This window comes from Danio aesculapii, chromosome 12 (assembly GCF_903798145.1).
Source record: "Danio aesculapii chromosome 12, fDanAes4.1, whole genome shotgun sequence".
Classification (NCBI taxonomy): Eukaryota; Metazoa; Chordata; class Actinopteri; order Cypriniformes; family Danionidae; genus Danio; species Danio aesculapii.
Window position 1 is genome coordinate 29,645,376 of NC_079446.1, and position 13,360 is coordinate 29,658,735.

General features: G+C 32.9%; 1 protein-coding gene across 1 annotated transcript in view; it reads left to right on the forward strand.

Moving 5' to 3' along the window:
- Positions 1-13,360, forward strand: part of cacna1g (calcium channel, voltage-dependent, T type, alpha 1G subunit) — a 219,791-nt gene that overhangs the window by 181,948 nt on the left and 24,483 nt on the right. The window contains exons 27-30 of the mRNA XM_056470083.1: positions 1,790-1,899; positions 7,168-7,301; positions 10,354-10,424; positions 13,237-13,315. Coding sequence (XP_056326058.1) covers positions 1,790-1,899; positions 7,168-7,301; positions 10,354-10,424; positions 13,237-13,315 — 394 coding nt within the window. The remainder of the gene's footprint in view (positions 1-1,789; positions 1,900-7,167; positions 7,302-10,353; positions 10,425-13,236; positions 13,316-13,360) is intronic.

Consider the following 13,360-nt stretch of genomic DNA (forward strand, 5'->3'; position numbering starts at 1 on the left):
CATATTCCCACATCTAGGTTTTCTCCCACATGACACTACAGAGACAATTCATGAATATTCAATAGAGGACTAAAACAATAATATGAGTTCGCAGATAAGCTCTGGGAGTTTAGACAGAATTTCTGTTCATCGCTGGGTGAAGTAGTTTGTTGTAAGGAGTAAAAAAAAAAAGGTAGAAACGAACAAAGGTAATTTTTGCTAGCGAAAGACTTCTATATATTACCATTGACAATTATGTAGTTCTTTCAAAAGACCTATGGAGCTAATTATAAAAATATAAAAAAAAAAATAAATGCAATAATTAATTCAAGTATTTAATGCAGGTAAAAAAAATGTATATATATATATATATATATATATATATATATATATTTTTTTTTTTGGCCCATTAACATTTCCCACTTGTTGTTAAACTATTTCCCAGTTGTAACAAGAGGCAATTCAATCATAGCTTGACGTTAAAACAGTTCTACATTATCTATCGATATGTGGACCTTTTTGGATTCTCTGAAGCTATAAAAAATAAAAAAGTGAAACAGGAAACACGGTAGGACCTTTGTTATTGTTTACACCTCTAAAGATGGTCTATATAATATTTCCGGATATTGTTTATTAAAATGATAGATGTTTTATTAGAGTATTAGATTAGAATTAGATTTACTCCAAATTTACTGGATTTATCAAGTATTAGTTTGAGTAAAGTGTTTTGTTTTGTAGGTCTGGTATCATTTTAATCCAAATTTCCAGTAAAAAATATTATTATAAAGTTAATCCAACATATTTTTTGTTTAATTAAACATTTATTTTAAACGTATTTAATTTACCATTGGAATTGTTCTTCTTGTTTAAACATTAATATTAAATATAAACTCTGAAAAATCCCACCATTTTATTTAACAAACAAAATTAAGCTGTAGGGGACAACATTTTTATTCTACATTTGGAAGAAATTTCAACAGTATTTTACAGAATATATTACTATTTATTTTACTCATTTGTTTTATAGCTGCACATAATGTAAGTAGCAAATTTATTGTATAGTTAAAATAGTAAATATTCAAAGGACATGGTTGGCATGATAAATAAATGAATAAATGAATAAATAAATAAATAAATAAATAAATAAATGAATGAATGAATGAATGAATGAATGAATGAATGTATGAATGAATGAATGAATGAATAAATAAATAAATAAATCTTCTCCAATCTAAATTTTGTTTAATGCTATTGTATCTTCTCTGTGGTCATATCAGAACCTGTGTTTACTATCCCCATCATCAGTCAACTAAGGATGTTTCCCAGGGTTTTCACCCATCATTAATGGAGGTCTGTAACCTCACCTCGAGCTAAAAATAGCCGTCTGTTTTAATTAGAGCCTCGGTGGCCCACACAATCTTGGAGGAAGTGGAGCAAAGAGGATTGTTAGGCTTTGACCACTTACACGCTCGCTCCATCAACAGAATCAATTGATTTTCTTGAGCATCATCACACTTAGCCTGCCCTTAATTACTGTGCTGGATGAGAGAAGGCCAGTTTTCTGTCAGTGTTCACTCACTGTCAAAATCTGAAGATGCCAGATAATGATAGTCAATCCCCTTCTGCTAATCTAGCCTCTTTCAGTAAATCTCCATCTTTTTCACTGATGGACAAATCTGCCTATGGAGTGTCATTCAGCAATTTATTCACTACAGTTTTTGTATTTGATTTATTGTTCTGAAGTGGTTAGTATATACTTGTTTTAAGCTTCGTCAATTCTTTACTTTTACTGTTGCATTCTCTTGAACAGGTTTTGAGCGATTCCCTGAAGATCTGTAACTACATCTTCACAGTCATATTTGTGCTGGAGTCCATCTTCAAGCTTGTTGCTTTTGGATTTCGCCGCTTCTTCAAGGACAGGTAGTAGACTCAACCCTCTCAAAGTTAATGTAAAATCCAAACCAACTATGCTGAAAAACCATTCTCATAGAGATACTTCAGTGACTCTATTGTGGATTTGTGTGTGTGAGAGAGAGAGTGAGTGAAAAGGTTTTGTTAGCAGTCCTAAAGCCACATCGTTTGAAATGATATCACAGCTCTGAGATTCCTTGGTTTGCCACAGGCTGTCAGAAACGCACTGACGACTGAATGCACTGGCGTCTGTGGTGGAGAACACGAACCAAATTTATATCCGTGTGGTTTTGGTAAAAGAAACCCTTCTAAATCACTCTCCCTGGGGCTTAAACAATGAGAATGCATAATCAATGACATTTATTTCTTTTAAATTAGTGATAACTGTTGAATGTCTGACATTACAACTTTAATGTGCATGTGTACCCACACATATTCTCTATATATGGAATATGAATGATCCATTTCTCTTTTAATTAGTCTTGAATTATTAGTCAGTATGAGGATTAAGCCCTTTACTGGAAGTTGATAGACCAATTGAAGTTCTTTTAATGGCGTAATGAAGAGCAATTCATGTCAATGTATTCTGAGATCCCTAATCCATGTGTAGGGAAATGTAAAACAGCTATTTGCATACTAATAAGAAGTTTGACATGGCATAATTGATATGATTTTAAAACAAATCCCTCAGCAAATAGATCCCATTGGTTGAAACTCTGGGAAGGATTTGCAGAATTGTGTTACACTTGTGATGTTTACTAGCAATTTCCAATAAACTGTAAGCAACTGATTGAATTAAATGGGAAATTGTGAAGAAATTAAATCTTTTCTTTTAAATAGAGAGATTTTTATATCTTGATAGAAATGATCTTCTAGATAAAAGTAGATGCCTCAATTTTAGCCCACATTTTAGCTTAGAGCTAAACATAAAGTCAAAATTGTGAAATGTAAACTGACAAATGAAAGAACAGCTTCAGAATTGGGCTTTAAAATGTACAATTGCAGGTTTGTTTTTCTTGATCCTGAAGGAACAAGTCTGAATTGTGAGTAAAATAGTCAAGAGTTGTGATTTTGACACCTTGTCATTCTCAAGAAACATGTCAGACTACACACTGCTTACATTCCTGTTATCATTTGCAATCTCTAAAGGGGTTGTATTATGCTTATTCACTTTTTGACAGTCAGTGTGTACTGTAGTGTGCATGTTTCTTTATGAAAAAGATCTATAATGTTACAAATTTTATTTTCCATTGCAAGGGGAGATATTTTGTTTAAAAAATCTAATTTTAAGAACTACAATAAATGGCTTGTTTGGTCTCACGTATTGTTTTCCAGGGTTTATGGTCTTGCATTTAGAAGTTTGAATGGTTGGGGTGAGCAGAGGCAGAAAAACAATAATGTTACCAATGTAATATCCATGTGTTAAAAGGTTATTCCTGATCCCCTTTCCGAATCTCAAGTATGTGTAAAAACACATATAAAACACGTATTTTGTAATAAAAAATATTTTGTGTTTAACACTAGAACTACAGTGGCAATTTAATAACTTTATTGAAATAAAACACATGTATTTATAAATCCCTTACTTTTACTAAATATTATTGATTTATTATTATTATTATTAGTAGTAGTAGTAGTGGTAGTAGTGGTAGTAGTAGTAGTGGTGGTAGTAGTAGTGGTAGTAGTAGTAGTGGTGGTAGTAGCAGTTGCATTTATTTATTAATGAATTTATTATTTCCATGTTATTTTATTAAAATGACAGAACACAAAAGAGTTCTAAGTTATTTCTACTCAAAATGACTGCATGCATTTCAGTGTCTGCTACTTTTCCCCGTGACTGTAAATATGCATGTCTCTGTTGCCTAGCAACTTCGTCCTAACAAAAAACTTATTTTTCTGTTGGAAAAAACATAACTTTACCTCAGATATCTCTTTCATATCAGCATATTCAGTGCATAAAAAAGCCTTGTGAATGTGAGTTGACTAGAAATAATATACAGCAGAAAACAGTCAAAGTTAAGTAATATAATAAGATAACATCAGTTTGCAACATTAAGCAGCATAACAAGTTTTTAGCGAGTATATTAATGCATGTAAATGGGACCGGAAGTCTCGAGCCAAGAAGATTTAAATGGCTGCGCCCGTTCGTATGTGAAGAATAAGGTCAATAGGAGAACACTCAGAATGCTGGCTATGGTAATTACTCTAGTAGTAAAATAATTCTGGAAGTTCCAGTGTTAAACAACTTAATGAACACATCAGTAGTTCTATAATGGCTGACAGACACTGCCATATTAGTCAGACAGAACTTGTTGCTTTGGCATGGGGTGTGGTAGTACTGAAATGCCATCTACTGCTAACCAATTACAACACATTTAGTTTTCGGAAGGCAGGTCTTCATAAAACACAGAACTAATGAAGTTGTTTGTGTTAGGCTGTGTAGAAAGGTATTCTAATAATGTAAATTATGTAAAAAAAAAAAGGGGGGGGGGGTTTCATCATTCGTTGTTACATGTGATTGAATTAGCCATAGAGAACTGGAAAAAAAAGGATTTTATTAAGCATTACAGTGTTGGTTGTCAGCACCATTGGCACACTGAATATATCATGTTTGAGATACAGTACAGTAATACAATCAATTATTGCATCCTGATGCCTTTTGGTGTTTACAAATGACCTAAATCAAACAGATTTGCCAAAATCAGGCTGATATCATTATAATATAATATAATATAATATAATATAATATAATATAATATAATATAATATAATATAATATAATATAATATAATATAATATAATATAATATAATATAATATAATATAATATAATTCTGAAAACTCTGTTCAAGAGGTAAAGGTTTAAAAGTTTAAATTAAGACTGTTATTGATTTTCAGCATTGGAAATGGCTTTCTATTACTTTGATTAGTTCTTTCATGCAGCACCTCTATGTCTACAGGGATGAAGGATGGAGGTGTACTTTGATCACTGAACCTCTTAGTGAACACAGTCGGTGGTAAAAAATGTAGAAATGCTTTGTGGAATTATTTGACTTCAATTTGCCCAGATATCTAATGAAACGCCTCTGATGGCTGCGGGCCCCAGAAAATTGAGGTGTCTTAAAACTGGCTCTAGGCTCTACCTCACCCATGACAGTGCTATATTTGACCCTCAGGGAAAGTTATTTAAAGTTAGCCGCAAAATTTAAAGCCATCTTTAGAGAATGAACATGCTGAGAACAGAGCAGGAACATCCAGGGTCAAATTAGTGTTATTCACACAAAATTAGGTTTCTTAGATCATTTCAGATTTGTATTACTTTCATATTTGGCCTCCTGAGATTGAGTTTCAAACTGTGACTGCTGTTGTTAGGGGATTCTTTATTGCTTTTTAGTCATTGTGTCATTTAGTGATTTAAAAAAATAATTAACAGTGGACCATCGCATAGTGTTTTTAAAAATCATTTTAAAGGCATAATTCACCCCCAAAAAATTCTCACACTCACACTTCACTTGTTCCAAACCTCTGAATCCCTTTTTTCTTTTTAACACAAAAGAAGATATAGGCTGCATTTACACTGCAGATCTTGATGGTCAATTCCGATTTTGTGACTGTATCTGTCACATACTGTACACACTGTATACACACACACACACACAGTTTTATTAGCCCTTCTTTGATTTTTTTTTCTTTTTTAAATATTTCCCAAATTATGTTTAACAGAGCAAGGAAATTTTCACAGTATGTCTAATAATATTTTTTCTTCTGAAGAAAGTCTTATTTGTTTTATTTCAGCTAGAATAACAGCAGTTTTTCATTTTTTAAAAGCCCTTTGCTTTAAAAGCAAAATTATTAGCCCTTTAAGCTTTTTTTTTTTGCGATTAGTCTACAGAACAAGCCATCGTTATACAATAACTTGCCTAATTACCCTAACCTGCCTAGTTAAGCTAATTAACCCAGTTAAGCCTTTAAATGTCACTTTAAGCTGTAAAGAAGTGCCTTGAAAAATATCAAGTAAAATATTATTTACTGTCATCATGGCAAAGATAAAATAAATCAGTTATTAGAAATGAGTTATTAAAACTATTATGTTTAGAAATGTGTTGAAAAAAATCTTCTCTCCGTTAAACGGCAATTGGGGAAAAAAAATAAACAGGGGGATAATAATTCAGAGGGGCTATTAATTCTGACTTCAACTGTATATACTGTAAATATATGGGGTGTTCTGAATGTAAAGTGAAAATAAAAAAGCATATCAGACCTCATTTTCAGCTAAGTTAAGGGAAATGGCAACGTTTTCTTTTCCAAACACATGGGTTAGATGTCATTTAACGCAACAGCGCTGATTTGTCAGAGTATTCACCAGTGCTCAGCAGAAATGACTGTGATTGGCCGTGAAGGTCATCAGTTTACCGCACTTCATCACTGTTTACCAAATGCAAACACAGACGAGCAGTTGACTGATCTTTGCAGCTTTAACGCTCCAGTGTCCCAGTTACTGTAAATATATCGGGCGTCATGGTGGTGCGGTGGGTAGCACGGTCGCCTCACAGTAAGAAGGTCACTGGTTGGAACCTCGGCTGGGTCAGTGGGTATTTCTGTGTGGAGTTTGCATGTTCTCCCTGTGCTCGTTTAGGTTTTCTCTGGGTGCTCTTGTTTCCCCCACAAGTCCAAAGACATGTGGTATAGGTGAATTGGGTAAGTAAAATTGGCCATAGTGTATGTGAGTGACTGAGTGTGTATAGGTGTTTCCCAGTGATGGGTTGCGGCTGGAAGGGCATCCGCTGCGTAAAATGCTGGATAAGGTGGCGGTTCATTCTGCTGTGTCGACCCCAGATTAATAAAGGGACTAAGCCGAAAAGAAAATGAATGAATGAATGAATAAATGAACATTAGCCATTGACATCAATAGTATACAAAAGTCAGTGTCTACATCAGATTATCTTTTTGTGTTAAATAGAAAGGTCATTCAAACGAGTTTAGAAGTAAAGGATGAATAAATGATGACAGTTTTTAAAATTTTTGTTTGAACTATGTTTTTAAAAAAAAATTAAAATAAAAAAACATTTTATGCAATTGTTCAATGTGTAAAAGTCTTTAAAGTGTTCAATGTTTAACGTTCTGTTTTAATATAAACTTTATGAAAGTGCATTCTTGAGAATTTTAAACCTACACCTTTGTTAATGTAAAAGTAAATGTACAGTAGTTATTATATAGTTACTAAATATAACTATTTTTGTATATATCTATTTTCTACTTATCAAGTGTCTTCACACAGGTGGAACCAGTTGGATCTGGCCATTGTTTTGTTGTCCATCATGGGCATAACACTGGAGGAAATCGAGGTCAATGCTTCCCTTCCCATCAACCCTACCATCATTCGCATCATGAGGGTGTTGCGCATCACTCGAGGTTCGTCTTCTCTGCTTCATTTTTCTTCCCTGCTCGCCTCAGTAGATCAGAGCCGCTTGTGTTTGTCACCCTCGGGAACTCTGTTGTTTCACACACTGCTCAGCAGAAGCCGGAGTCTGTGGAGAAAGAGTCCAGATGGCTGGAATGAGAAATTCTCTTCTCTACTTATTTCTTACACATAACACACACACACACATGCTTGCCTTCTTGGACCGATTCTTCTTCCTCTAATGAAAGAGCTGCTGGGAGAGTCTTTATTGATTATTCCCTCAGCAGAGATGGCCAAGTAAACACACCTGCTCAGATGTCTGTGTTCTCATCAGGTGTGTGTGTTTACTATATGTCTGTGTGTTGTGGATTTAGCCTCCTGGATTCATTCAGGCTTTGCAATCATGATTGTGAGTGACAAATCATTATGCCAAAACCATATTATCAAAGATATAAATTACATTGAAAAATATATATATTAAACTCATTAGTGATATTATTAGATATTGGTATATTTTACAATATTATCAAAAATTGTAGCATTATAAAATGTTCAAAATTGTAAAGTGATTATATTTGAATTGTAATTAATAAAATTTACTTATACATTTAATTTAAAATGGTGAAATATTACAGCTTGTATAAAATTATTACTATTAAAGAACATTAATTATAATAATAATCTAAATATTTTACAAAATTCTACAAAAATATATCGTTTCAAATGAGTCCAGTCTAAATAAATAGTTTTATATTGTTTAAAAAAAATATTAGACTCCAAATCTTTAAATGGTAGTGTATATAAATGGGATGATACTACATATTTGATTATGAGACATAATTCATTCAAACATTGGCATAATGAAAGTCACAGACATCTTCCACTCAGGGCCATGATTGCAATTAAGCCAAGCGGCTTCTCCTCCTCATGAGCATCATTAAAGCAGCGTGTGTGTGGAGCATGACCCCAATAATAACATGCTTCGTGATCTGACCACTGTGAAAATTACACAACAAATTCCACTGGCCATTTTTAAGGAAACACTGTCTAGTGTGTGCACATTCATTGCTCTGTTAAAAAGAGTCACAGCATTGTTTTGAAGGCAGATTTGTCGAGATTTGAAGAGATTTGTTATGATTTGAATTAATGTTTTTATTATTTTAACATATCAAAATTATTTATTAGATTAGATTAGATTAGATTAGATTAGATTCAACTATATTGTCATTGCACATGCACAAGTACACAGCAACCGAATGCAGTTTAGGTCTAAGTGCAATAGCAGCAAGTGCAGGTTATGGGTATAAGTTATAAAGTGTAATTATAGAAAAACTATGGTGATATTTACAGATGGATGTATTAAAAACATTATATACAGGTTGTATTAGCTGTGAACAGAGATTAACAATAGATGAATATATGTACATATAAAGCAATAAACAGAAGTGTGCGCACATCTAGACAATCTCAAAGACAGGTGCTTGATCAAAAACAAACATTTGTAGAAAAAGATCCAAAGAAAATCGGCACACTACCACTTTAGCTCTCAAAAAGTCTTGACCATGTCTGTCGAAACGTTGTAACATTAAAGACTTTTTGAGAGCTAAAGTGGCAGTGGCAGTTTTCTTTGGATCTTTTTTTACAAATATATGTACATATAAGACAACTATTTTTATTCAGAAAGGATACATCAAATTATACTGAAGGCATTTCTAAAGTTATACACTATTTCTGTTTCACACAATTGCATCAATGGATTACATTTTTAAATATGTGTTCAGCAATGTAAAATATTATCATTTCTATAAACTGAATATTTTAATATATAATTGCTGTATTTTATCATTTTCCATGCTCTTTTTTTTTAGCAAATCTTAAAATTGATGACATATATACAGTTGAAGTCAATTTATTGTTGAAGTCATATATATAAGCCCTCCTCAATTTTTAGCCCTCATAACAAATTTATAATAATTGATTTATTTTTATCTTTGCCATAATGCCAGCACATAATATTGTACTATAAAATTCTCTAAATTGGTCTAGGATTCAGCTTAAAGTGCAATTTAAAGGCTCAACTAGGTTAATTAGGCAGGTTAGGGTAATTAGGCAAGTTATTGTGTAACAGTGGTTTGTTCTGTAGACAATCGAAAAAAAGAGCTCCAAGGTACAATAATAATAATATTGACCTTAAAATGTGTTTTTTTCTTTTATTAAAAACTGCTTATATTCTACCTAAAATAAAACAAGTAAATTATAAAAAATACTGTGGAAAAAGTTCTCTGTTAAACGTTATTTGGGAAATATTTCAGGAGGGTTAATAATTTTGACCGATAAACTGCAGATATTTGATAAGACATGGGAACAGATATTAGAACACCTTAATGCATTGGAAGACATGCAACCGTAACCAGTGACCCCTGTCAGTAACATTAGTTAAAGATTGAGTGTAATTGATATTTACTATTCATAATCTATAATGTTTTGGTAATGTGCCCAAACTATTATTTGACAATAAAACTATAGTAAGGATAATGCATTTTTTTGGTAATACAAGAACAACGTTACTTTATAATTACTTGTATTTATGCATTACCTGACCAGCTAAATTATATTTTGCTTTCATGTGCATTTGTCCCTCTTTGTTCTCTTGTTCGGTTGTTCTGTCATAGGTTAGTGTTTTTATATATTGTATTTTGCATGTATTATATTGTAATGTTTTTTTCCTTCTTTTGTTTTAGTTTGGTTGTAGTTTTATAAAATGCAAAATTCACATAAATTAAAAAATTTAAATAATTAAATAAATATAATTTTGACTTCAACTATGTTTTAATAATGCATGTCACTTGTAGAATTTGAATTACTTCTGTTTTAACTTGTTTATTTTTTCTAACAAAATATATTCATTGTATTTATATTGGAACAATTATATTGGAACTATTTTAGATCTGTCTGATCTATACTAAGTTTTGTTTATAAACCCAATGGGACAACTTCAAAAAACATCACTTTATATCCTGTATACACCTCATGTTTGCAATGATGTTCTCCTGTCCTTTTCAGTGCTGAAACTACTGAAGATGGCTGTGGGAATGCGAGCTCTGCTAGACACTGTGATGCAGGCCCTTCCTCAGGTACACCATACTGTAAAACGTCAGTATGTGTCTTTTCCTAAGTTCTGAACTCCACTCATTTATGGAGAGAGAGAGAGAGCTCCAAGGTACTGGTACCCTGCGGCCCCTAAGCTCTCCACAGGCCTCATTTACACCGTCAATCTGCCATGAAGAGGTTACAGCAGTGCAGACCTGACAGAAGCCAGAGGAGAAAATCTCCAGCATGCACATTCTTCAATTGCATGTGTGAAGACTGATGATGTGGACACTGGTTTTACATGCAATTTTACTTTTTACTAATTGGATCAGAGCCTGTTTAGCCATCACCTAATCTCTGCCTCAGCTCCTACTATAACATTATTTTACTTTTTCACAATGAGGTAAAAACACCGTTAAAATGTGATATTTTAGAATATATCATAGAGTTTTTCAGTCTAATGTAAAAACAGCATTTGTACTAGAATTATAAACAAATTAGTGCATATTTACTGAAATAATATTAGATTTTCACATAAAAAACACTTTTTGCAATTCTTAGTATAATCAATGTGATGATTTTTTAAAACCCCATTCACCCTGCAGTGATTTGCCATAAAGTTGCTTTCTGTGGTTCTGGTCTATTGATCTATCCCTCCTCAATTTGTGTGAGGTGATGTGCAGCAGTGTTCTAAGATTTCCTGCCAGATTGTGTCTGTTTGATCCCCGTGTCCTGAATCACTGTGAATCCAGCCTGTGAAGAGTGCACTTAAAGAGAGATTAGTGTGGGAAAAGAGCCAGACTTGGAGAAAGAAATGTCAGTGCAACTAGTTTTGTCAAAGCATCTGATCTGATTCGCTCTATTTATTTCATTTTTTTTTTTTGTAAAAATGTAAGCCTGACTTGGTCATCTGTGATCCCTGAATGTGTTTTGCTTGATTCCCCTTAATGGTGTAGATGAGCCCTTCCTTTAACTTATTGCCAATTATATAATTCAATAATAACAATGTACAATAGACTGCATAACAGTAGGAACCACTAAATATAGCTTATTGTTATTATGTGATATATTTTACACTATGACATTTACTAAAGTGAACAAATATCTAACATTATACAATGCTTGATTAGAGATGGACTACACATGATGATCTGTTTTCTATACAGTAAATGAACATGTCAAGTTTTTTTTCCTGGGCATAATATTTCTAAAGGAGCTGTTGACATGGAATTGAACTAGATTTGGCTAAAAACCCACACAATAAAACAAAGGCAGCTTAAAGATGACTCTAATGTGGAGAATGAAGTCACATGCTTTGCTTAGGTGTAATTTTTTTCACAGAGTGTAAAAATCTAGGTGGTTCTGTGGTTCTTGTCTATTAAAACTGATCTTAATTTAGTATTTTCTATTGGATTAAAGTTAGGTGATTGGCTAGGCCATTCTACAGCTTGATTTTCTTTCTCTGAAATCATTTGAGAGTATACTTGTCTGTGTTTTGGATCATTGTCTTGCTGAAATGTCCACCCTGGTTTCATCTTCATCATCCTGCTAATGTAGATGTTGGACTAAAGCAGCTAATAATAATTTACAATTATGAAGGGCAGAAGGTTGCTGAATAACTACTGAGAGAGGATTTCAGCTGCTGTCTCGGCATTCACTGCCTTTCTACACCTCCCTTTCTTCATGTGTTCAATACATTTTCCCTGAGTCATTTCATTTTATTACACATAACTTAATTTGTAAACTAATTAATATTGTGTTCTTTGTATATGTGGATTTCTTTGGTTGTTACCAACATCCAATTTCAAGTCAATAGCACCTTTAGAAATATGTTTAATAAACATATTATTGCATGTACTGCCACTGCATGTATTATTAGATACAGTACTTTCATTTTGTAATATTTTCATTATATTTAATAATATAATAATACAGGGTGGGCCATTTATATGGATACACTTTAATACAATGGGAATGGTTTGTGATATTAATGTCCTGTTTGTGGCACAATAGTATATGTGAGGGGGCTTGTAAATTACTCATGAAAGAATAAAGTTACATTAAAAACAAGCACACCATTGTTATTCTTGTGAAATTCTCAATAAGTTTTATTAAGGTGTATCCATATAAATGCCCCACCCTGTATAATAAATCATAATAACATTTATAAGTTATGTTGAATAATTGTAAATATTATTTATATTTGATATCATTTATAACAAAAAATTATTTGTATTAACATATTATCTTTTTTTTTAAATCCTTTTAACATTTGCATGTATTATTTAGTCATGAATTCCACAATCCGCCTCTTCTGGAATGATGTGGTAAAATATATACATCCACTGAAATAAAGGTAGTGAAATTACTTAAATTATTTAAATATGGATTTATTTCTTATTTAATTTAATCAGAAAACGAAAAAATGTTAATTTTATTCATTATATTAAGTAAAATATGCCCAAGAACATTAAAAAAATACCTATTTAATTTGTGGCCTATATTTCTACTTCTTATTGATTCAGAGAAAATTGGAATGGGATCAGAAAACAAGTTGCCCAAAACATGTCTGAAGCTTGTGCGCCAACTGCTAGCATGTGGGTGACTACTACTACAGTATTCCACAACTTCAGCATAGTTTGAGTTTTTAGGTTTACAAACCTGGCAAGCTGTAATCAGGTGGAACACGGCTGTCATCTTCCCACTTCAGGGCTCTGTGTTATTGGCTTTTCACAGGTGGTATTTCTAGGTCTGCCCTGCCACTTCTTTGCCTCCATGACAAACTCTCCTGGCTTTCTCTCTCTCTCTCTCTCTCTCTCTCTCTCTCTCTCTCTCTCTCTCTCTCTCTCTCTACAGGTGGGGAATCTGGGTCTTCTCTTCATGTTGCTTTTCTTCATCTTTGCTGCTCTGGGAGTAGAGCTGTTTGGTGACCTGAGTAAGCACAGCAAACCAAACACACACAAATAAGGATCATTTCTCC